At 67.9% G+C, this 23928-nt stretch overlaps 1 protein-coding gene across 5 annotated transcripts; it reads left to right on the top strand.

Moving 5' to 3' along the window:
* The first annotated feature begins 633 nt into the window (after positions 1–633).
* On the top strand, positions 634–23548 carry SYT7 (synaptotagmin 7). 5 transcript variants are annotated; one of them, XM_040560222.1, is made up of 13 exons: positions 634–734; positions 9439–9542; positions 10887–10966; positions 12137–12268; positions 12789–13004; positions 15446–15811; positions 17121–17246; positions 19461–19596; positions 20003–20273; positions 20440–20609; positions 21231–21345; positions 21449–21648; positions 21926–23548. In XM_040560222.1, the coding sequence occupies exons 1-13, from the start codon at positions 704–706 to the stop codon at positions 22028–22030; spliced, it is 2052 nt and encodes a 683-aa protein (XP_040416156.1). In that variant the 5' UTR covers positions 634–703; the 3' UTR covers positions 22031–23548. The 5 variants fall into 5 exon arrangements, with proteins under 5 accessions (XP_040416156.1, XP_040416158.1, XP_040416157.1 ...); XM_040560224.1 differs by lacking the exon at positions 12789–13004; XM_040560223.1 differs by lacking the exon at positions 17121–17246.
* Positions 23549–23928: the final 380 nt, after the last annotated feature.

The following is a 23928-nucleotide window of genomic DNA, read 5'->3' as shown; positions in this document are numbered from 1 at the left end:
CGGGGCCGCCCGGGGAAGCTGCGGGGCTGGGGCGTCGTGCGGGGCGTGTGCGCGCGTGGGTGCGCGCGTGTGCGCAGCCCCGTGCCGCGCCCGTGGGCCCCCACGCGTGTGCGCCCCGCGGCCGGCGCCGCGCGCGTGCCCGCGGTGCCCCCGCCGTGGGCGCGCTGCGTGGGGGCGCGCGGGCGGCGCCGGCCGCGGTTCCGCGTGGGCGTGCGGGGGCCGGGCGTTCCCGCGTGGGCGCGGCGCCCCGTGCGCGCCCCCGCGTCTTACCGCGCGTGGGCGTGGGCGCGGCGCCCCGGGCGTGTGCGGCACCCGGTGCACACGCGTGGCCGCGCCGCTGCCCCCCCCCCCCCCCCCCCCCGCCCTCGCCGCGCTCACGGCACCGACGCCCCCCCGTCCAAACCCCCCCCCCTCTCCCCGGCGGCTGCAGTTTCCTCTCCCGCCAGCAGCGAGCAGCAAGTGGATGCGCGGTCGGGGCACACGCGCGCACACCCGCACACACACGCACACGCACCCGCGCGCCCGGCAGCAGGCAGGCAGCGGGCGGGCAGCACGGGCTCCGCGGGGCTCCCGGCCCCCCGCCGCCGCATGCGGGCCCCCGCGGCCCCGCCGCCGCCGCCCGCGGCCCCCGCGCCCGCCCCGCCGCCGCCCGCCGCCGTCTGATGAGCCGCGGCCCCGCCGCGCCCCGCCGCCGCCCGCCACCATGTACCTCGACCCGGAGGCTGCCAGCGCAGGTGAGCCCGCCGGGGGCACCGGGAGGACGGGGAGAGGGGGGGGGCACCGGGGGTCGCCGCCGCCACCCCCCCGCCCAACCCCGGGTTCCCCGCACCGCTCCCCACCACCGCCGCCGCCGCCCCCCGCCGCCCGCCCCGGGCTGCCCGGCTGCCCCCTCGCCTCCCCGGCTGCGGCTCGGCCGGAGGTCCCGGCCGGGAGTTACGGCACTTTGGGGACAAAGTCACCGCCGCGGCTCCCAGACGAGTCACCGCCCTGCGGAGCCGCTGGGGCCGGGGCTCCCCGGCCACCCGCCCCCCCCCCCCCCCCCACCGGCACTGCCCCAACCCTCGGGGCCGGCGCCCCCCAGCCCGGGCAGCGCCCGGAGCCCGAGGCTGAGCGCCCGGTGCCGTCCCCGCAGCCCCTCCCCAGCCCTCGCCTCCCGGGGTCCCCCGGCCCCGTTCCTCCAGCGCCGCCACCGCCGCGCCAGGGCTTGGGGAGGGGGCTCTGGCCTCCGCCGTTTTGCTGAGCTCATGCTCTGAAGGCATCGCTCGGCCTCGCCTCGAGGGCTCCGGGACACCGCCGGGGTGGTCTCGGGCAAGGGTGGCAGGAGGGATGCTGCTGGCACGCGGCGGCTCGCCGGGGCCCGGCAGCTCGCACCTTTGGGGTCCCCGGGCCCAGGGAGAGGGCAGAAGGACGGCGTGTCCTGCGGTGGCAGGGGACGTGCCGGCGGGGATGTGGTGGAGCACAGGGAGCGCAGGAGCTGCCGGCGTGCCTTGCTGGGGCGAGCTGCAGGCAGCCGGCAGAGCCAGGCCTGCGGGAAGCGGCAGCGTGGGGCCACGCCGGGGACCGCCACGCACCCGTCACCCGTGGCGGGTGACAGCGCCGGCGCTGCCCGGGAGCTGGAGGCCCCGGTGAGCAGCCTTCGAGTGGAAGCTGTCATCTCCATGGGGCTCGGCGCTCCCACCTGCTGCGGCACGGGAGCAGCTCGGTCCCACGGTGCTCCGTCCCCACAGCCTCACCGGGATGGGATGCCCTGCGGACAGGGGAGCGCGCCGCCGCCAATGGCCTGGCCAAGGTCACCCGGCAGTGTGGTGGCAGAGGGGGGACGTGAGCCCGGTCCCCGCCGGCACTATGCGTGGCCCTTCCCTCCCAGAGCCCGAGCTCTGCGCCCGAGTTGATTTTCCCCCCGAACTTTGCACCTGCCCCCAGTTTGCCCCTGCCCCTTGCCCCCACCATGTGTCCCCCTTGGCACACGCTGGGCCACCAGCTGCTGTGCCAGGCTGCGAGGTTGCACGGCAGAGCCTGAGCTGCTGGGGTGGGAACAGGGCGCAGACCCCTTCTGTTCCCCCAAATCTGTCCCTGGCTCTCCCCGCACAAAGGGGTGTCCCCACAAGGCTGGCTCCGGGGCAGCAGGGTGCTGCGGTGCCCAGCACCAGGACACCATCTGCTTCGTTCATCGGTGCCCCTGCTTCCCTCTGCGCTTCTGCTCCGCTGGCACCCGCGTCTGCCCCTGCTCCTGGCAGCCCCTCTGGGTTTGGGAAGAGCCGGGCTGCGTGGGGTGCTGGGGGGCCGTGGAGAACATGGGGGTGCCCTGGTTTTGGGAGAGACCCTTCTTGGGCAGAGGGTGCCGTCAGCCCTCCCGAGCCCGGTGCTGCGCCCCTCTGAGGGCAAAGCCCACCCGGGGGGCGCGGGGCGGTGGCGGTGGCCTCCGGCATTCCCTGTGTGTTTTAGGGGGCGGATGGATGTCTGGGGTGATTCGGGAAACATTGCCACCATCTGTGACGTGTCTGGGGCAAAGGAGCCTCAGAGGGCAGGGAGCCGCTGGTAGATGATGGGGGGGATGCCCGAGGGGGCAGCTGCAGGGGGTGTTCAAAACCGGGACCGAGCTGGGGGGGCTTCCCAAAGCAGCCACATCCTGCTGGGGGGCTGGGGGGGCTGCGCCGCTGGCAGGGCCCTTGCCCGCGGTACCGCGCCCTGCGGCGTGTCAGGGGAGCTGTGGCCGAGGGCAAAGCTTTGAAGATTTGGCTTTGAAGCCAAAGGTGCCCTCTGTGTCACGGGGACGATGTCCCCCACGCCGGTGCCCCCCCTCCCCACTGCCCTGCCACACGCCGTGCTGCCAGGCGAGATGTCCCCTCCGTCCCTGCTGCCAGTGCCAGCTGTCCCCTCTCCGGGCAGCGGCTTCATCCCCACACACCAGGCAGGTGCTGGGAGCTGCGGCCGCTGGTCCCCACCTGCGTCCCCGTCCCCACGGGCTCTGTTTCTGCTGGCCCCTTGGGAGGCGGTGGATAAATAACCCGGTGCTGCGTGCGCCTTCCCCCGGCGCTGTCTCGGGGAGGGCTGCGCGCTGGCACGGCGGGTGCCGGGGGACGTCGGAGCGGGTGCCGAGGGTGGGACAAAAGCTGAGAGCCGGGTTAGAAATGAGACGAAATGCCGTCAGGAGCACGGCTGGGGGCGGGCGGGGGGGCTGGCGCGAAGGGGCTGTGAGGAAGGGGGGAGCGCGGAGCCGGGGGAAGGCAGACAAAGAGCGGAGGGCTGGCAGCGCTCGCGGGCTGGCCAGCCTCGCTGGGAGCCAGGCACCTGCTGCAGCCATGCGTCCCGCACGGTGCGGGCACAGCACCCTTGTCCCCTGCCTGTCCTGCCCCCCCCCCCGTGTCCCTGCCTTGCTGGGGGTTGGGGCTCCCCCCTTTGCCGGCCCCCAGCCCCTCCAGAGCGGGCTTCGTGCTGCTGCCTGTGCCCCAGAGCATCCTCTACAGCCTCACCCCATCCCCATTCTCCCCAGCTCTGGCAGCGCCCATGTTTCCCCCCCGGTGGCTCCATCCCATCCCCCATGGCAGTGGGGTGCCTGTGGGGGTGCTGAGCCCCCCGGGCTCTCGCTCACCCATGGGTGCTGCCAGCTGTCGCTCCCTGCCCACCACCCCCGAGCAGTTCAGCTGCCCACAGAGGTGGCGGGACGGGGACAGGGACGGGCAGGGCTGGCTGCGGGGGGGTGTGGGGACGGGGACAGGGAGGTCTGGCTGATCCCCCCGCGCCAAGGAGCAGGAGAGGATCTGGAGGCGGCTTTCCTCCGCCTGATCTCGCGGCTTTTCAGCCTGCCGGGGAAGGGCGGGGGAGAGGGGAATGAAGACAGATGCAGATAATATCGCTGCCACCCCCCGGCCCCTGGGGGCTCAGCTACAATATCTATTATAGATGAATTCAGCAGGGGAAGGGCTTTCGAAGAGCCGACAGCAGGGCTGGCGCGCAGGGACTGTGTGCAAAGGCAGAGCGCCAGCCGGGGCGTTGAGCGGGGCCCGAGCGGGGACCTGGGCTCCTGGGAACAGGGCTGGGGGGTCAGGGGCATGCAGGGGTGTCCCTGGAGGGCTCGGGGTGTTCGTCCCGTACCCTGCGGTCCCGGCCTTCTCGCCGCGCAGGGCTGCCGTGCGCCCACCCGTGGGCTCGGGGTGCCCCGTGAGCGTGCAGGGTCCCCCGTCCCCTCGCAGCGTCCCCGGGTGGCTCGGCTTGCGGCCCTGCTGCAGGAGGCAGCGGGTCACCTTGGGGGGAGTTAATGAGGTTTGAAAGGGAAGCGGCCGGTGGCGCTGACGGAGATGGAGCCGGGGCGATGGAGGAGGCTGGGGCGGCGAGGGAGGGAGGGCGCAGCGCAGCGGTGCAGGGCGCGGTGGGATGCGCGTCGCCCCGCCTGCGCGCAGTGGGACACTGGAGGCTGGGGGGGTGATGGGTGGCTGCCCCCGCTGCCCCATAGGTGACCATCCCTGCTGTCCCGGGGTCTCAGCATATAGCTAAGGGTGCAGCCTGGGGTTTCCCAGTCCTTCCGTGTCCCCCGGGCGTTCCTTGGGCTGTTATTCCCTTCCTCTCTCCTCCCCTCCCAGCTGTGTTTCTTCTCCTGCACTTTCCTTCCTCCCCCAGCACCACCAGCCTCTGTTTTGGGGGCTGCCACCATGCTGAGCATCCCTCGTGTGCTCGCAGCCCCTGGCACCAAGCCCTCTGAGGGGCTCCCATCCCCACACTGGTGGCTAGGGACACTGCCTGGACAGTGCCGGGGGCTGCCAGGGGGCTCGCAGGGGTGAGGAGGAGGAGGGGGTGAGGCCGAGGCTGTGCATGCAGGTGCTCAACCTGAGTGTGCCTGCGTTTTGGGGGAGATGGCATGGGAGAGGTAAAGGTGGGGGGAAGCCGTGAGGGATGGCACAAGGATGTCAGGAGGTGGGCTTGAAACAGGGAGGGTGACGCCTCGTGGGATGGATGGAAACCCACGGGCACAGAAAGTCCTGAGGGGCTGGGGGGGTGGGCACTTGTCGGGAGGAGCGGCACAGTGGGGACCACGAAGCGCAGAAACCACACACGTCTCCGGAAATCCTGCGCCAAAAATAGCCCGGACATGGGAGACCACTGGGGGAAGAGTGTGCTCACGTGCCAGATTCTGCCTCTACCACAAGCTTCTGCTCTGGAGTGGGGCACGGGTGCTCCTGGCTGCCATGGGCATGGGGACATCGTGCCCTGGGGGCAGCAGGACCCGACCTTACCGCCCTGCACGTGCTGTGTACTGTGGCTGTGCCAGTGACCGTGCCGTGCACACAGCCTGCACGCCAGGAGGGTTCCTGGCACCAGGATGGAGCAGTGCTGGTGTTGTGGGAGGGCATCCTCGTCTCCCAGAGCCAACGGTGCCACCTCCGGCAGCAGGCACCTGCCAGGCCCCGGTGTGTCGGCATCACTGCAGCAGCAGGCATCTGAGTGCTGGGGGAGAGGGCTGGAGAGGTGTAGGGGGTCCCTGGGGGTCTGGAGACAAAGCCCCCCGGGGCAGGCTGCTCCACGTGGGGGAGGCAGAGACGGACAGATTGACAGCTCCGGGGGCTGGACAGATGGCTGGATGGAGAAGCAGATGTGTACGAGGGATGGATGGTTGGAGAGATTGATGGATGTGTTGGAGAGGGGGACGCACGGATAGACAGACAGATGCACAGATGGAGAGCAGACGCCTGTTCCCTTCCCTCTCGCCCCAGGCACGCCTGGTGCGGTGAGCAGCGGCACTCGGCGCGTTGTCTGTGCAGACGGGTGCCGGGTGGCAGGACCACGGCCAGAAACCTGCCAGGGTGGCGGGATGGCTGCAGGGCTCCAACATCCCTGCCACGCAGCCGTGCTCCCCTCCAGGGACAGCACTGGTCCCAGCCCCCTCCTCAGGGGGTTTCCGTCCCAGCCCCCCGGCCGCTTTCCCCCTGCCCGCCGTGGGGTCCGGGTCTCGCCGCCCGCTCTGCCCATCCCACCCACACTGCGCCCGGCATCCCGCACAGGAGCGAAAGCTGCAAATTCACAGCTTCTCAGCTGCAACCTAAAAATAAGAGGTTTGGGAAATATCTAGCAAATGAGTGGGAGGATGAGCAGAGGAGGAATTAACGGCCTGGCGCCAGGCAAACAGCATCTGGGAAGCCCCGGTGTGGCAGAGCGGCCACCTCGCTCCCCGCCCCGCGGCCTCCGGCACGGCACGGCACAGCCCTCCCGCGGAGCACAGGGACACTCTGAGACTGTGCTGGACAGGATCACGCTCCCTTTGCTCCTCATCATTGCCATGTCCCCTCTCCATTCGCCCCATTTGGGCTCAGCATCGTGTCCTGCTGAGGCTGCAAGGCACGGCTCGCTTGGCACCCTCACCCGCTCCCCCTCTCCGCGAGCGCGTGCGCTTCCGCTGCCGGGCTGGCGAGGCGCGGGGCTGGCGCGGGGCTTGGCGCATGGGGCGGGCGAGCTGGGCACCCGCGCCGTGGCGGAAGGCGGCTTGGCATGCGGAGAAGTTTCTCTGCGTGGAGCTGTGGCACGCCGGCTGCGGAAGAGGCTTTGATGGCGCTTCTCGAGAGCGCAGCAGGCGGGGTGGGGTGGGGATGTATTTTGGAAGCAGGGTGGGGGGGAAGCTCTGCACAGCTTTGGTTGCTCCTCCCCAGGAATCGTTTGGGAAATTGGCTGTTCCCCCGGTTCTGCACCCAAAAACAAAGCCCCGCGAGGCTATGCAGGGTGGGCATCCACAGGGCACCTGTGGAGCAGGCACCAGAGGTCAGAGCCAGCCCCATGCCCACGGATGCTGCCGGCTCGCGCCCACCGCTTGCCCAAGCCCTTTCTGTCCCTGGGAGAGCTTCCCAGCTCCTTCCACCGGGGAGAGTGGCCAGGATCCCTCCAGGTACCCCTCGCAGGTGCTTTGTCCACCCGCTGCCACACGGGAGGCACTGCCCAGGGCCAGCGGTGTGTGGTGGCAGCTTGGTGACCCCGGGGGGGCTTTTGGTCGAGTCTGGGTCTGGGTCTGTCTGTGCCAAGCTCCAGCAAAGCCCATCTTGCAGAGCTGAGGTGCGCAGGGCCACTGAGGCATGCAGCACCACCCAGGCCAGGGAGCACCAGCACCCGCTGTCCCCCCTCCCACCCCCCCGGCAGTACCGGTGCTGCCGCTCCGCTGCGTGTCAGATCTGTTGGCATCAGCACTTCTCGCCTCCGCCGGGCCGATCTCACGGCATCTCCGGCTCACGCGGCGCTTAGGAAACCATCATCCCTCTCGCATTTCCCTGCGCGCTCGCTCGTGCTCAGGAGTGGCTGGCGGCTGTGCAGCCCCCCCCCCCCCCCAGCCCTGGCCCCCTACTCCCAGCCCTTTCCACGCAGGAGACCCGTGGAGAAAGCAGCGCTGCGTTTGCCATCCGCTCGCGGGGCTGCGTCCCCACCCGTGCCACCCCCAGCCCCGCCACCCTGCTGCGCCCCAGGCAGCGCCCGTGGCTGGGGACCAGCCAGGAGCTCTGAGCTCAGCTTCTCTGTCTAATTAAGCGGCGCTAATTGCCCAGAAAACAAGTCATTTAAACCTCTGCTGCAGCGGAGGCTAGCGTTTCCCCATTGGTGCTGGGGGCGCGTGACCCCACAGGGGGGGCAGGTCCCCGCTGGTGTCACCGGGGCAGGCATCGAGCATCGGCACTGCGTGGCGCCGGCAGGAGCCAAAGTCCCCTTGGTGACAGCATCCCCGATTTCTCCTTCCTAAGCAGGATAATCCTCACAGCCCTGGCTCCACGGTGCAGGCAGCACGCATCCCTTCCCGCTTTTCTTCTCCCCTTTTATTTCCCTTTACCGGATTATACTGGAGATGAACTTGACCCTGCGAGCACCGTGGCATCTCCTGAAGCTGCTGGCTAAGCCGGGGGGGTCACAGCCACCACCGGCACAGGGTCACTGTCACCGCATCCATTAGCTCGCCTCTTTTGGAGCAGCTGAGCTGGCATTTTCCAGCCTGGCCTTGCTCAGGGCGTGCTGAGCCTTCCCAAAGCCCTTCACTGTCCCGCCTGGCTCCCCCCTCCCTTCCCCTGGGGACACAGAAGGGACATGGTGGCCGGGAGCATTGCAGGGATGAGATGGAAGCTCAGCCCCAGGTGCTGGGGAGGCCAGCAGCGCGCAGGGATGCTGGGGACTGGGAGCACTGGGATGCCACTTCCCCTGGCTGGGGTCTGGTGCAGCGGCAGGTGAGGTGTCCTGCGTGTCACCGTGTCACCAAGCAGGTCTCAGGGCCATGGGGACGAGCAGCAGGGTGAGTTGGGGGGCAGAAGGAGAGCTCGCCCCCATCCCTGCCCACACCAGGCTGCCCAGTTAACCCATGCCGAGCGCTCTGCGCCCCCAGCAGCTTCTCTGGCTGCAGTTTATAAATGTTTGAAATTAAGGGCTGGTCCCAAATTCCCTCCTAGGCAACAGTTGCTAAGCGGGTTTTATTCACGGGTCCTCGTGACCGAGCGCTGGAGCCCCCCTGGCCTGGTTTTGGAAGGAGGCAGCGTGTGTGTGTGGGCTGGGGCTGCCGGTGGTCCCAGGACCCCAGCCCGCAGGGAGCCCCCAGCCCCGTCCCCACCGCCCCGGGGCTGGCACTGCCACCTCGCAGCCTCAGCAGGCGCGCAGCTCCGTCCGAGGCAGCCGCTTCTGGGGCGTTTGTAAAACTCCTCTTCATTGCCACCGTCACCCCTGCCTCTGTGTTTTATTCCCTCCCGAGGCCGGGGGCCACCAGTGCTGGGGCCGCTTTGTCACCCCTCGTCCTTCTCCGGGCAGCAGGCGTGGGAGCGGGGCGCCGGGGTCCCCGCCACGCACCGGGGGGATGCCGGGGCGCTGGATCCTGCCTCTCTGACTCATGCGAGCGCCTGAGCCGCTGGCAAATTTCATTACAATAACAAGGTCTGCGGGCGAATTAATTATTAACGATTATTGTTTAATATTTATACTGCAGCACAGCTACGGGCACGCTCGCTCCGGCCTCGCTGCTTCCCACCGCTGGCTGGGGCGCGAGCGGCGGCCGGTCCCCACCCCACGCTGGCAGCGGGGATGTCACAGCACGGATGCCACCGCAGGGGGGGTCCTACACAGGGGTGGGCCTGAGTGGGGCTGGGGTCCCGCCAAACCTCCACGCTGCAGCGGGGAGAGGTGTGGGGAGGAGCGGGGTGGCACCAGGGGCTCTCGGCCAGGGCCACCACACAGCCCCGGGGTCTCCCTCCCCTCTCGTGTCCGGGTCCCCATATCACATTTATTGCTGGGGGGGAGCTCCCTGTGCCATGGCCCCCAGCGGTTTGACCAGAGGGGTGAATGTGGGGGGCTCTCAGGCTGCAACACAGGGCACAGAGCGGGGGGACAGAGCGGGGGTGCCCTGGGGTGGCCGTGGGTGCCGTAGGGCAGCCGTGGGTCCCCAGAAGGGCCGTCCCTCCCCGTCCCCCACCTCAGCTCTGCTCTGCTCCCCCACAGGGGCCCCCTCCCGCGATGTCATCCTCGTCTCAGCCATCATCACCGTCAGCCTTAGCGTCACCATCGTCCTGTGTGGCATCTGCCAGTGGTGCCAGCGCAGACTGGTAAGTGGCCCTGGGGCTGGGTGCCCGCAGGGGGGGACAGCGGGGTGGCCGTGCCCCATGGGGGGCTGAGGGGTGCGGGGCTGCCTGCAGGCAGAGCCCATTGCCGAGCACAGTTTGCGGCGATGCCGGCTGCAGCTTTTATTTTGCTCTTTAGGAAAGGCGATAATTAAATGTTTGGGTGAAACTGTTTGTGCGGCATGGAGGGAAGTTTCCAAATACGTATAGATATACGCTTGTGACAAGCTGCAACGATCTGGCCCCTGTCCTGCTCGGCGCGCTCTTTCCTGCTAGAGCCCGGCGGGAAGGCAGCCAGCCTGTCCCCGTCCCCGTCCCCGTCCCTGTCCCCGTCCCCGCCGTGGGCTGTGCCCCCCAGCTCCTCCTGCACCCCGGGGTGCTCGGCGTCGCTGAGCCCCCTCGCCACCCTGCCCGGCCCTGACTGCATTTCCTTCACAACGAGATCCAAATCTGGGTCAAGTGCTCTGAAGGCAGCGGTTTCTCTCTTGCGGCTCTCTGCACGGGAGAACCCCCCCGGCCAGAGCCCCCACGGCGTGGCGGGGAGGGGGACCCAGACCTGCCTGCAAAGGGAGGCGGCGGCTCCTGCGAGCGTGCCCGTGCGCGAAACGTGGGAGGAGAAGGGCAAAGCTGGCAGAGGAGCAAAGAAGTAGAAATCGGCCGGGAATACGTCCAGGCTGGGAACTGGAAGCCGTGTCCCCAACCCTCGATGGCACACAGGAGCCATGGCCAAGCCGGCTGAGCCGCCAGCCCCGTGCTGGCAGACCTCGGGGGACGGTGGCGGCGGTGCGCCCGTGGGCACCGTGCCATGGACAGGCCCCGGGGTGCCGTGGTGGGGGCTGGTCTGTGCCCGCAGCCCTTCTCCCGTCCTGCTGCAGTCTCCGGGCACCTGCAGCGCTGCTCCTAATCGTTCACTAATCAGCATTAATTGCGCTCTTGTCCGCCCTGGAAGAGAGCGGCACGCCGAACCCACCGTAGGAAATCACAGCGCAGCGCCCTGATTACAAGCCCCAGTTAGGAGCGAGAGCGGCTTTGTTAGCATATGGCACCGCTTCCCTTCTGCTGGGAAGGTGAACTCAATTAATCCAACTTCAATTAAGCCTAAAATTACGCACTCCTGCCCTGTGGCAGGGTGCAGGGTGCAGCTGCTGCTCCGTCCTGGGGTTGGTGCCCAGCATGGGGACAGAGCCAGCTGCTGGGCAGGAGGCACCCACGGGAGGCCATGAAGGCGAGGGTAAAATTTGGTGCCAAAGCAATGGAGGGCACAAGGTGCAGCCCCCCCTGCCATGGTGGGGGCTCCATGCTGCCCGTGACCCTCTGCTGTCCCCATAGGGAAAGCGTTACAAGACGTCCCTGGAGACTGTGGGGACCCCAGACTCCAGCCGAGGCCGCAGCGAGAAGAAAACCATCAAGTAGGTGCCAGGGCGGGGGGAGAGGGGCAGGGGCTGCGGTGCCAGCGGGGGCCCCGGCACAGCCACAGCCCACACAGCGCCCTGCCTGCCGTCACCTGTGTGGGGACACCGGGATCGAGGTGCCCGGACCCACCCAGCCGCGGAAGGACCCTCCTTGGGGACAGAGGTGGCTGTCCCCTCTGCTCCCAAAAGGGCGTCAGCAGACGCTGGCCCAGCTCTCTCCCGTGGGCTCGATTTTAGGTTGGGGAGACTGGGCGATGGGTGGTCCCCCTGTCGTGCCAAAGCATCCCCCACTCCTGCAGTCACACATGGGGAGTTATCAGCCTTTGGTGTGGGTGTCCCCAGCGGTGTCCCCGGGCTGGGCGTGCTGAGCCCTGCCCCACGGATGGAGTGCCCCGCAGAGCTGGGACCACCAGGGCTGTGTCAGGGAGCGTGGAATTGGGGTGCATATGGGGAGCTGGCAGCCAGGGGCCCCCGGCTGCGCTCCTGCACCCCCTGGCACCGTGCAGCGCCGTGGGGATGGAGCGCACTTCGCCCTGGGCAGAAAACAGCCACGGTCCCTACCAGGGCCGCCGCAAACCCCAGCCTCGGTGGGGTGCAGACACCAGAGATCCCGATCCGGGACGGGGCCACATCCCACACGGCTCTGCCTGTGCAGCCGGCAGCATTTTGGGAGCTGTGCGAGGACCGAGCGCTGCTTTTGACGCTCGGTGGCAGCAGGAGGCATGGGATCTGCTCCCATCTCCCCACACTGGCAAAAGGGAGGGGATGGGGGGTCCCAGCATCGGGGTACCCGGGCGCAGCCCCCTCCCATCACCGCCGCTCGTCTCCCACCCCCATCTCAAGGCACAGCGTCGGCCTCTGGACCCGGCTGCCGAGGATGCCAGGATGCGGCCCCCTGCCCAAGCCCACGTGCGGGGTCGCAGCGCCGTCAGCTCCCTCTAACCCCTCTGCGTCCTTCTCTCCTTCCCAGCCTGTCTCTCCGCAGCTCTGCCCCGCTCCGTCCGTCCGTCTGTCCACCTGCCTGCCTGTCCATCTGTCCATTTCTCTCCGCAGGGCTCGGCCACAGCGGCTGGCCGGGGGCGGGGGGCTGCGCTCCCCCCGGCAGGAATTCAGCTTCTCTCTCTTGTATTTCCCTCTTCTTTCTCCCCTCGTCTCCGGCCGCTGTAGCGATCTAGACAGAGACTTTTGGAATAACAATGACAACACAGTGCAGCAGAAATGGAGCTCGTACCCTCCCAAGGAGTTTATACTAAACATTTCACCTTACGCCCCGTATGGTGACCCGCGCCTTTCCCTCAAGTGAGTTTCTCCTTACCGGGCTTGCTCGCGTCTAGTGAGTACATGGGCAGCAGCCACGCGCCTTCCTCCTCCTCCTCCTCCTCCTCCTCCTCCCCCCGGCCCCCCATGGGCAGCCCCATGGAGACGAGCAACCCCCCCCACCCGCTCCCCGGTGCCCCGGGGCCCCCCGGCAGCACGGGTTGGGGTTGCGCGTTCGGGACAGGACCCCGGCCCGGGGCCCCTCTGCCTCCTCCCCCCTTCATTTTGGATTTTTTTGGTTCTGCCACCTCCACCAGCCCCCCCCGCGCACCCTCCGGCCAGGGGCCTCCCTTTTTTTTTGCAGTGCTGATGTCTCTCTCTCTCTCTCTCTCTCTGTCTGTCTGTCTCGTCTGTCTGTCCACCTCTGGCTCTCTCTCCCCCATCCTCGCCCCCCCCCCCCCCCCCCCGTTCCCCATACAAAACGGCTCCCCCACATGTCCGTCTGTCCGTCCGGCCCCTCTTCATGTCTGTCTGGGGGGGTCCGACCGCCGGCCCGGCCCAGTGGCTCTCTGTTATCAGGGGCTAAGCTGACAGCGTCGGCCACCGCGGGGTTGGCGGGGGAGCGCGACGGCCGCCCCGGGGAGAAGCAGCGCGGCGGCGAGGACGGCATGAGGAGCAGCATCTCTGCCCACAGCGAGCCCAGCATGGGGAAGGCGGCGAGGGGCCGCTGGCACACGGTGCAGAGCCACTTGGCTGCAGGGAAGCTCAGCCTGTCCAAGTGAGTGAGCACGCACGCTCCGGCACAGCCCCCCCCCGGATGGGTGCCCGGGCTGGAGGCAGCAACTCGGTGACGCCCCTGGGGCAAGAGCCGTGTCCCCACAGCATGGGGATGCGCGGCGGCGCCAGCCCCGTCCCCACGTGGCGCTGCTCCTACCTGTGGTGCTGCTGCGGGACCTGGCACCGGCACCTCGCCTGCAGCTCTGATGCTGGGGCAGATTCGGGCAAAGCTCGAGCATTATCAGGGCTAGGGGAAGAAACGGCCGTCGTGTAGGACTCACCAGCCGGAGAGGCTGGGAGCACGTCGGGCGTCCTCAGCTTGCGACCACCGACGTGGCTCTGCGGGTGGGACCACACTTCTGGTCTCCGCTCCCCCCACACTGGGCTGCAGCAGCCCCTGCTTGCTCAGGCGCTGAGCCCAGCACCGGGCAGTGGCGAGCATTTTGGGCATGCTGGGACGCACCGGGAGGCGAGAGGGGAAGGAGAGCGCAAGGAGATGGTCCGGCACGGGACGTCTCCCTGCCCGGTGCCAGCAGAGAGGGGAAACCCCCCGGGGCAGCGCCCAGCTGCTGTGCAAGCGCGCGCCCATGGGTGGCTCAGCACCGCCACGGCATGGAGTCAGGCAGGGGCTGCGGGTGGCCGGGAGCCAGGCAGACGGACGGATGGACGGACGGACAGCTGCCACCACGGGCTCCGCTCGCACAGTCTGGCAGGGGCAGGGTTAAGGGGACGGCTGTGATGCCTGCAGGCTTTTTCAGCATCTTTTCTGCAGAGCCTACTTGTGGTCATGTTTTGCTGCATTTCAGGTGTTTTGGGGGGGTTCTTTCACGCTGGGCATCCTGGGTATGATCCGTGCCGGCAGCAGGCTGCTGTGCCATCCCGGTGCCACCATCCTACGGCCGCTCGGTGGCCCCAGGGGATCCCAGGCTGGGGACAGGGGATCGATTTTGGGAGGCTTAAGGGGGTTGCAGTGCCCCATCCCCAGCCGGCTCCCGCATGGCATGGTGCTGGCAGAGCCCGCGCCTCCAGCTGGCTCGGGGCCGAGCAGAGCCAGATTTAGTTTCCTGTGACGGAGAGGTTGTAAATTGAACTAATTTAGGATTTGATAGGAAACCGAAAGGAGGTCGGCGGCAGGCGCGGGGGAGGCTCAACACCCCGCGTGCCTCCAGGCCCCGGCCATGGGGCTGCATCTGTCCCAGCTCTCCACTCCCCTCCCTCTCTCTCTCTTTCTCTCACCTCTCACTCTTTCTTCACCTCTTTTTTTATTTTATTTTATTTTATTTTATTTTATTTTATTTTATTTTATTTTATTTTATTTTATTTTATTCTCCCCCTCTCTGTTTCCCCACTGCTGCGATGCACGACGGCACAGCTTCGCCCCACGGTTGCAGCCATCGCCCGGCCAGCCCCAGGGCAGCGCAGGGACCGGGGTTGTGGTGGGGGGGCTGCTGCTGAAGGCGACTCTCCTGTGCCGGGGGTCTCCCCGTGCACCGAGGACCCCCAGAGGGCTTTTGCCAGGCTGGCTGGGCTGCACACCCCTTGTTCTGGTGGGCTGGGCGGCTGCTGCAAAAACCCGCTGTCAGCGCTGCGTCTCCCTCGAGCCGCTCTGCACGCCAGTGGCGCGGCCAGGCGCGCACCCGGCCACGCATTTTGTCCCCGTCCCTGTCCCACCGCTGGTACAAGCCATGAGCTCCGCGAGCTCCATGGGCATCGCACTCCTTCCCGGGTCTGCGCTGGCTGCGCCCCGTGTGCCTGCAGCCCCGGCACGGGGCTGGCTGCGTGGGCAGTGATGGGCATCCCCGCCGCTCGCCTGCTCGTGCCCCCTCACTGGCGGGGCAAAGCCCATCCGTGTTCCCCAGTGCTGCGTCCCCATCGTCCCCCTGCTGCCCGGCTTGGCCCCGGGGACACCCGGCTTGCTGTCCTGGGGCTCAGTCCCCATCGCTGCAGGGACCGCAGCCGGCACGGTGCTTTGCGGACGGTGAAGCTGTGAGACCCCACGGCACGGGCTGGGTGCTGGGCTGGGAGGGACGGGGACGGGGCTGGCTGGCTGGCTTGCAGCACGTGAGCGGGCGCCACGCGGGCACCGAGGGATTCGCCTTCACGCAGCAGCCTAATTAATTAGCTCGCAGACGAGGTCAGTCGGCCGGCACGCTGGGAAGGCGCCGCGGCAGCAGGAGGGCACCGAGCCCCTCGCCGCCGGCACCCGGGAGGCAGCAGCGGGGCGGCCGGCGAGATGGCGGCAGCGCGGGAGCCTGGCACTGCCGGGGAGGCCGTGCCGCGGCCGGGAGGCAGAGGAACCGCTCGCTGCAGCCGCTGGCCCCTGCCGGAGCGCTCCCTGCGCTGGGGCATCTTCTCTCTAACTCTCTTCTTTTCCTTCCTCCAATTTTGCCCCTTCACCTTCTTCTCCTTTCTCTCCTCTCCTCTGCCCTTCCTCTCCCTAAGTTTCGAGGACTCCACCTTGTCCACAGCCACTACCCTTGAGTATATCCCCACCTCAGCAGGCGACCCCAAATGCCAGAGGCCCCGCACGCTCATGCGCCAGCAAAGTCTGCAGCAGCCCCTCAGCCAGCACCAGCGAGGCAACCACAGCCAGCCCACCACCAGCCAGAGCCTGGGCCACCTCCAGGCCCACAGCGGCTCCTCCGGTGCCGGCAACCCCCGGGGCTCCCGCGGCGGCCAGGGGCGCCAGGGCATCGCCGCCGGCTCCAAGCATCGGACAGCTGGTGGCCGGAGCCGCTCCAACCCCGGCAGCTGGGACCACGTGGTGGGGCAAATCCGCAACCGCGGCTTGGACATGAAGTCCTTCCTGTAAGTTCGCTCTCGGTCCTTTCCTCTCCCCGGCGGTGCCTCCAGGCTCGGGTAAACGCTGCGCGCGGCTGGCGGCGAGCGCCGGGTCCCCCCTGTCCCATCGCTGCCTCCCTGGGGGCTGGGACTCCGTCCCCAGTGCGGGGGTCTGGGGAAGGGGGTCCCAAACTCCCCCGGCTCGCCTCCCACCCTGGCTTTGCCATCCGTGGCACCCGGGTACCCTTCGCTCCACAGGGAGCGCGGGGATGCAGGGATGCTCCGGCTTCGTCCCCAGGGCGGTGGGGGTGACACTGGGGGGGCAGCCCCCGCGCAGGGCGACCGGCTGCACGGCCCCGATATCGCTGCCTGCCCGCCTGCCTTCCGCCTGGGCTGTGATCTGCACGGGCAGCCGGGTGGGAGCCGCCGGAGGCGTGTGATCTTTAATCTGCCTCAAACGCAGCTCCCCTATCAGCGCTGGCTTTTCAGCCTCCAGCGGCGAGGACTAATCTGCGCCCCGCGCTGTCCCCATATCTCGGCACATGACATCGCCGCTGCTCGGCACACTCCGTCCCCTCCTTCCTCCTCTGTCCTCCCCACGCTGCCCTCCGCTGGCCCCTGACGCCCTGGGGGGTCCCTCCCAGCTGCGCCCCCCCCCCCCTTTTATTTGTCCCCTTCTCACCGCTGGTGGGGACACCTCCGGCAGCCCCGCGGCCCCTCTGCGCCGCGCCGCGCAGCCTGTTTTCTCCCACCGGCAGCCTCCTCGCCGGCTCCATTTGCCGGCTTCCTGATTTATAGATGAGGCTCATTAGCCATCCCCAGGGTGGTGTTCCTCTCTGTTTACCCAGCCTTGTCGCCGGTTCCAGCCCTAATTGGCGGGGGGGCCCCGCGGAGCAGGGGCCGTGCCGAGCGTGCGGCGCTTCCCCGCCGCAGAGCCGCTGCCATTGACCGCCGCCGCGCTGCGGAGCCATTAACTTCTGCTGCTTCTGCTCTTTGCTCTGTTTACCCTCCCGCCCGGCTCCCGGCACCACGGTGCGGGCGCAGTTTCGTGCCCCGGGATGCCGTGCTGGCGGCACCGGCCGAGGACAGGGGTGGCCGTGGTGCCGGGGGCGAGTTGGGCAGGAGCCGGCACCTTTCTCCCCGCAGCCCTCGCCCTTCCCAGACGCCGTTTCCTCCGCAGGGGCCGGTGGTGGAGTGCTCCCCACGCTGCCGTCCCCGGTTGTCCCTGCCCGCGGGGCCACCGCTGCAGCGGGTCCCCCGCCTGACGCTCTGTTCTCCTCTCTCTTTCTCTCTCTCCCGTTCTGCTTCCTCCCCGCGTGCGGGGCCGCCTGGGCAGGGAAGGCCGGATGGTGGTGTTATCCCTGGTTTTGGGACTCTCAGAGCAAGATGACTTTGCCAATATCCCCGACCTGCAACCTGCTGGGACGCAGCCGAACCAGCCGAACGCTCAGGGGGACAAGAGGTATGAGTAAGGAAGAGGGCAGTCCCGCAGCAGGAGGAGACCAGGGCCTCACCCAGGGTGGAGGAGGAGGAGGAGGCTGGCCTCGCGGAGCGCCCAGGTTGGAGCGGCCAGGCAGCGGGCACGGCGACGTCTGCAGACGCTGGCAGCTCTCCTCGCCGGCCCCCGCGGTCCTGCCACTGGAGCGGCGACGCCGAGCAGACCCCGACCCCTTCCTCCCCCTCCTTCCCTCCCCGCCTTCCCTCCGTCCATCCCCATCCTCATCGCCGCCAGCGTCGTGCTGTCTGCATGCCGGGGGGGCTTGGGGCGGCCGTCGCACCGAGCAGGGCAGAGACGCCGTGCCAGGAGAACGGGGGCGTGCAGGGAGCGGGCACGGCGCGGCCAGGCTTGCGGGGACCCCATAAAGCGTTGCCAGCTGAGACGCATCGCATCCCAACGCGCTTCTCATCCGCCACTGGTGCCCAGGGGTGGGCAGCACTCCCTGGGACGTGGGGGCAGCTCTGCAGTGAGGTGCGGCCCCACCAGGCTCCTTGCCGGGGGCCGCCCAAAGCTCCCGCGGCTGGCGCCGATGGCAGAGCCCAGCCGGACCCGAGCGGCGAGGAGCAGAGGAGCCCCGGGCGGTGTCGATGCCCTCTTTGGGGAGATGCGAAGCAGGCGGGTGCTGCCTCCCCGCGTGATCAGCGTGTTAATGAACCGGCACCGTTCTCGCCCACCGGCTATTTTTACCCTGCTCGGCTCAGTTTCGCTCCATGTTTTAGCACTTCCCCCCCTACCCAGTGCCACGCAGCCGCTCGCAGCCCCGTCCCCGCCATCACAGTGCGAGCATGGCCGTCATGCCTCCATCTCCTTCCCCTGCCCCCTCGGCCCCGTGGGGCTCGGCCGGCGGAGGGGACAGCTCCCCACCGGCACTCCTCCGCCTCGAAATGTTTCCTCCGTCCCCATCTCTTGGCTTCTTCCTTCTAGCCCATCCCCAGCGGCTCCAGCCAAGCGCCTCGGTTCGTCTCCTGTGCCTTTGGCCAAGCTCTCTGTCCACCCTGCTCCTCTCTCTCCCCTTCCCTCCCTCCAGGCCAGCCATCCCGTGGTGGAAGACGCTGCTCCTCCTCCTCTCTCTTGCTCTTCCTCCCTTTCTCTTGCTGGCCCACGACCGCCGCTGGCGCACGTTGCGGCCCAGGCAGCTCCAGCGACACCACACCCGCCTGGCCCCACCGCCGCTGTCTCCTCCGCCTTCACTCTGTTTTTAACCTGACTTTGCCTCTCCAGCTCTCAGTTTCTTCATCCTCCCCGTGCGCCGTCACACCTGTGTGAGGGGGCTGCCCACAGCCCCCTCCCCCCCCCCCCCCAGCGCCGCCTTCATCCCCACTGCTCCCAGGTCTCCGGCGTCTCCATTGGCGCGTGCCTGCGTGTGCTTGCCGTGTCGGTGAGCATCCTGTGTGCATGCGTGGCTTTGCCACCCCGGGGTCAGTGCTGCCAAGGTCCGTGCGTCCTGGAGCTGCGCCTGTTGTCCGTCTGTCAATTTGTCCCCGTGCCTTGGCTTGTGTAGGAGTTGTGCCATCCCCGCGGCCAGGGCGCAAGTGCGTGTGCACGCGCACATCCCCTCCTTCCTCAGGTCTGTCCCCACCGCCGTGTGCCTGTGTCCCCCGTTGTCCCTGTGCGTCACGGCAGCGTGGTCCCGGTGTGTGCCCGCCCGCCTCCATTGCTGCTCTGTCCGTCCGCAGCTCCCCCCGGCTCCATGCCCAGCATCCCTGCAGCCGCCAGGACAGGCGCCCGAGACCCATACGGGGACAGACGGGGTGGGTGTTCCGGCTGCAGGACACCAGAGAAGGTGGCCCTGGGTCAGCGGTGACCAGAGAGGGGATGGTTATCAGCCAGGCACTGAGCTGCAGCACAAAGCGCCGGGGCTCGGCCACACAGCCAGCACTGAGTGGGCGCAGCCAAAGCCAGGGGTGCTGGAGAGGACCCCTGGGGCCAGGAGGTGGCCAGGGGCGGTGGCTGCGCCTTGCTGGGCTGACGGTGTGCCCGGTGAGCTGGCCGTGAGGGACTGACCTGCGCACTGGCACCGGGCTGGCACCACCAGGGATGCCCACAGGCTGCTGTGGGTGGCTGGCATCTCCGCAGCCCGGCTCTGCCTGGATCCGGCCCACCGGGGCACCCCAGGCTGCGGGCATCTCCTCGGGGTCCCCCCGGCCCCGCTCTAGGGCGCTGCTTCTCTTTCCCCAGGTTGCCAGCCGGCGGCAAGGCGGTGAACACCGCACCCGTGCCCGGGCAGACGCAGAACGACGAGTCCGACCGCAAGACGGAGCCGCGCTCCTCTGTCTCCGACCTGGTGAACTCCCTGACCAGCGAGATGCTCATGGTGGGTGCCACGGGTGGGCAAGGGGCGCCGGCCTCTGTCCCTCGCCTGCGCCCATCTGGGCATCCTCTCGCACCCCCCCGGCAGTCCCAGCCCACGCCGCTGAGTCCCCGTCACGGGGAGCTGTGCCGGGGCCGTGACGGGCGGGCTGTCAGGAGGGATTTGGCTAATTGCTGCTCCCCATCCCCGCGGAGCGGAGACAGGAGTCATTCGAGGGGACGGTTGTGGGTGAGACGGGAGAGGCTGATGCCCGCTGACAGCTCCCGCCGCAGAGCCGGAGACGCCGGCGCTCAGGGCCCTGCACACACAGCTCCAGGGCGGTGGCTGTGGCTCCAGCTTGGCACGGCGCAGCCGACATGGCCACGAGCTAGACGTCCGCCACTCACGACCCCTTCTTCCCCCGCCACAGCTCTCCCCGGGCTCTGAGGACGATGAGGGCCACGATGGCTCCAGCCGGGAGAACCTGGGCCGCATCCAGTTCAGCGTCGGCTACAACTTCCAGGAGTCCACCTTGACTGTCAAGATCATGAAGGCCCAGGAGCTGCCGGCCAAGGACTTCAGTGGCACCAGCGACCCCTTCGTCAAGATCTACCTGCTCCCTGACAAGAAGCACAAGCTGGAGACCAAGGTGAAGCGGAAGAACCTGAACCCGCACTGGAACGAGACCTTCCTCTTCGAAGGTAAGGGCTGGGAGGGACTGGGATAGCGGCAGATCGGCTGCCGGGCCCCGCCACCGGGGCAGGCTCTCCGGTGGCTGCCGGTGATGAGAGGGGCCGCCAGCTACTGTCGGTGCGAACCTCTCCCAGCTCTTGGGCTGCCTGCTCATCGCCTCCGTCTCCGTCGCAGGGTTCCCCTATGAGAAGGTGGTGCAGCGCGTGCTGTACCTCCAGGTGCTGGACTACGACCGCTTCAGCCGTAACGACCCCATCGGGGAGGTGTCCATCCCCCTCAACAAGGTGGACCTCACCCAGATGCAGACCTTCTGGAAGGACCTGAAGCCGTGCAGCGACGGCAGCGTAAGGCCCGTGGGGACAGTCCTCAGGGGGGGGCTGCCCCTGTCTCCGCAGTGTCCCAAAGGGGCCACGACTTGGGGCCACCCTGGGGGCGCGTGCTGGCTCGGGTGCTCCTGCGGGGTGTCCACACGGGGCTGCTCGTGCCTCGTCGTCCCCATCTAGCAGTTACAGAAAGGCATTAAGTAGCCCAAACCAAGCGTCTCATTTGGGGTCAGGCTGAGATATTTCAGGGAGATCTAAAATTAAAGTTTTCCTTTTCTCCTGCCTCTTAACAGGAGCAGAAAACATCCCGCAGGGGGTGGCCCCAAAAGCATCCCACTGGGGATGGCCCCAAAAAAGGTCCTACTTGGGATGGTCCTGAGATGTCCCACTGGCAATGACCCCAGAAATGTCCCCCCCCGAGGGTGGCCCCTTTTTCTCCTGCCCGGTCCCAAAGTCCACCTTTGGGGTGGCTCTGGGTGTCCCCAGCCCACCACCCCGGTCCCGTGGTGGGACACGGAGGTGTTTGTGCACCCGGAGGGGCTGGGGCCAGGCTGGGCGCACCGCAGCGAGGAGCGGGCGCCTTTGGGGAGCCCGTCTTGGGGCGGGGGGGGCCCTAACGGCCTCTGCGGCCCCCCCCCCCAGGGAAGCCGCGGGGAGCTGCTGCTGTCGCTGTGCTACAACCCCTCCGCCAACTCCATCGTGGTGAACATCATCAAAGCGCGGAACCTCAAAGCCATGGACATCGGGGGCACGTCAGGTACGAGCACCCCGGGCATCGCCCCCCAACACCCACCCGGGGGGCCGGGCCCTGTCCCTGTGCCTGGCAGGGGCTGAGCGCCGCGTGCTGTCCCCCCCGGCAGACCCCTACGTGAAGGTGTGGCTGATGTACAAGGACAAGCGGGTGGAGAAGAAGAAGACGGTGGTGATGAAGCGGTGCCTGAACCCCGTCTTCAACGAGTCCTTCTCCTTCGACATCCCCACGGAGCGGCTGCGCGAGACGACCATCGTCATCACCGTCATGGACAAGGACAGGCTGAGCCGCAACGATGTCATCGGCAAGGTGGGTCCGGCCCCAAAAAACGGACGGGTTTGATGGACGCCGAATCCATGCGGCACTCGGCTCGTTACGGTAACGATGACAAACGAGCGCAGTCATCCCCGTTATTGCCGCAGAGAGGCAATTAGCCCCTGGCGCGGCAGCACCCGATCGAACCCAGGGGAAGGGAGGGGGTGGAACAACACGAGGGGTGAGGGGCAGAGGTGCCGGTGTCCCCGAGGGGGCAGTCAGAGAGTCGGACGGACAGATGGACGGCGCGTGACGGTGCGTGTCCCCGCAGATCTACCTGTCCTGGAAGAGCGGCCCCGGCGAGGTGAAGCACTGGAAGGACATGATCGCCCGGCCCCGGCAGGCGGTGGCACAGTGGCACCAGCTGAAAGCCTGAGCCCCCCCCCGGCCCTGGAGCAGGACAGGGGCGGGACGGCGGTGGCCCTGCGGTGGAGGGTGGGGGACGGATGGACAGACGGACGGAGCGCCCCCGTCCCCATCCCCAGCGCCGGGCAGGTCTCCTGCGAGTGCTTCCAGCCACTGTCCCCAGGGCCCTGCCGGCCCCCCCCACCAGTGTCATCCCATATTTTGGGAGGCTGCCATTGTGAGGGGGGGTCCCGCCTCCCCCCCTTTCAGCCCAGTCAAACCTCTCCCAGCCGCCAGCGTCGCCCCAGCGGGAGCCACGTCCTGCCCAGGGACGTCTCCGCACCCTGCCCCGTCCTATCCCACCTCCCCCCCAACCCCTGGGGCACCCAAGGGATCGGAAGCCATGCCGCAGTTCGTTAGCCAAAGCGGGCACATCTGTCGCTGCCTCCAGCGGGGTTTGCTGCTTTACCTCCGCCCCGGCACGTCCCCCACACTCCTGATGCCACTGCGTCCCCCCTGCAGTGGCACCCAGGGGTGCTGCACCCCGGCCGTATCCCCACGGGGTGGCCTGGGGCCCGCACGAGTGCCCAACGGGGGGGTCCTGCGTGAGGATGGAGCGGGTGCCACCGTCCCCACGCCATGCAGAACGGTGTCCGTGTCCCCGCTGTTGGCTGCAGGGGGCTGGCACCCAGCGGTGGCATCCCCAAGGTGCCCGCGCCTCCCCGTTGGCTCCCCGCTGTCGCCACGGTGGGTGTCCCCCATGTGCCAGGGACCGGTGGCATTGGATGCAGCAGGACAGCAGCAGTGCTGGCTGTGACACGTCCCCGGCTGGTGATGCCACTCAGTGTCCCTCCACAGGGCTCCCTGCTCCACCAGGGATACCGTGACCAGCGTGTGCATGTATCCTCGGGGTGTCCCCATGCCAGGGACATTGGCCAAGCCCTCCCACAGCAGGGCTGCTGCCACCTCCGCAGCCATCTCAGGTAGGGCACGGCCACCCCCTGCCCACCACGGGGACACCGAAGGGGCCGGGCTCTGCACCCCAGTCTTCCTGTGGCCACCACAGTGTCACCCAACACGTGCCAAGGACACCGCCCCGCCATGGGGACCAGCCTGAGACCGGGGTGCCACCACCTAGAGCACCACGAGCATCGTCCCTGCGTCACAGCATCTCCGGCACAGGCACCCTGGGGTGCCCCGCAGCTGGGACACCCCCACGAGCATCGGTGCCATCCCTTCAGGCTGAGCCCCAGCCACCAGGGTCGATTGCATTGGGGACCCTGCGCCAGACCTCCCCAAAAAAAACAAGGAGCAGCCATCAAGGGGATGCTGCCCCCCATGTCCCCCGCCCCGGCTGCCTGCCCTCCTTCTGCCACAGGGGATTTGCTGCTGGGGGACAAGTGGCCCTGGGGACACGGTGGCACCGTCCCTGTCCTGCCGCCAGCAAGTGTCCGGCAGCCACCGGAGACCCCCCCGTTAGACCATTTCGGACAATCTGGAGAGAAGTCATAATTCTGCTACTACAGTAATAATAATGCTTTTAGGGACATTTGTATTTTTATCACATTTCTCTCTTTTTTTAACATAACAGAGGAGATTCACGCACCTGGGGAAGGGGCTGCAGCTGGGCTCGCGCACAAAGCCAAGGGGTGGCAGGGTCCCCAGTGCCAGGCACTGCGTCGGGCTGTGCCGGGGTCCCCAAAAGCGGGGTCTGTGGGCAGGGGTGCCCGTCCCCCCCTGCCCCCCCTGCTCCTCGGGGTAGGGTGGGCTCCCCAGGGCTGTGTGTTCATTTTTAACTCTAGAGCTCTTAGCCGTTATCTTGTTCAGGTATCTCTCTTCTTCATGTGACGGTAACATCCAACTGGTGTGTAAAATAGAAAAAAAAAGAAAAAAATGAAAAAAAAAATGAAAAAAATGAAAAAAGAAAAA

The sequence above is a fragment of the Cygnus olor genome, chromosome 5 (assembly GCF_009769625.2).
Source record: "Cygnus olor isolate bCygOlo1 chromosome 5, bCygOlo1.pri.v2, whole genome shotgun sequence".
Lineage (NCBI taxonomy): Eukaryota > Metazoa > Chordata > Aves > Anseriformes > Anatidae > Cygnus > Cygnus olor.
Note: the sequence above shows the minus strand (reverse complement) of the source record. Positions and strands in the feature narration are given on the sequence as shown.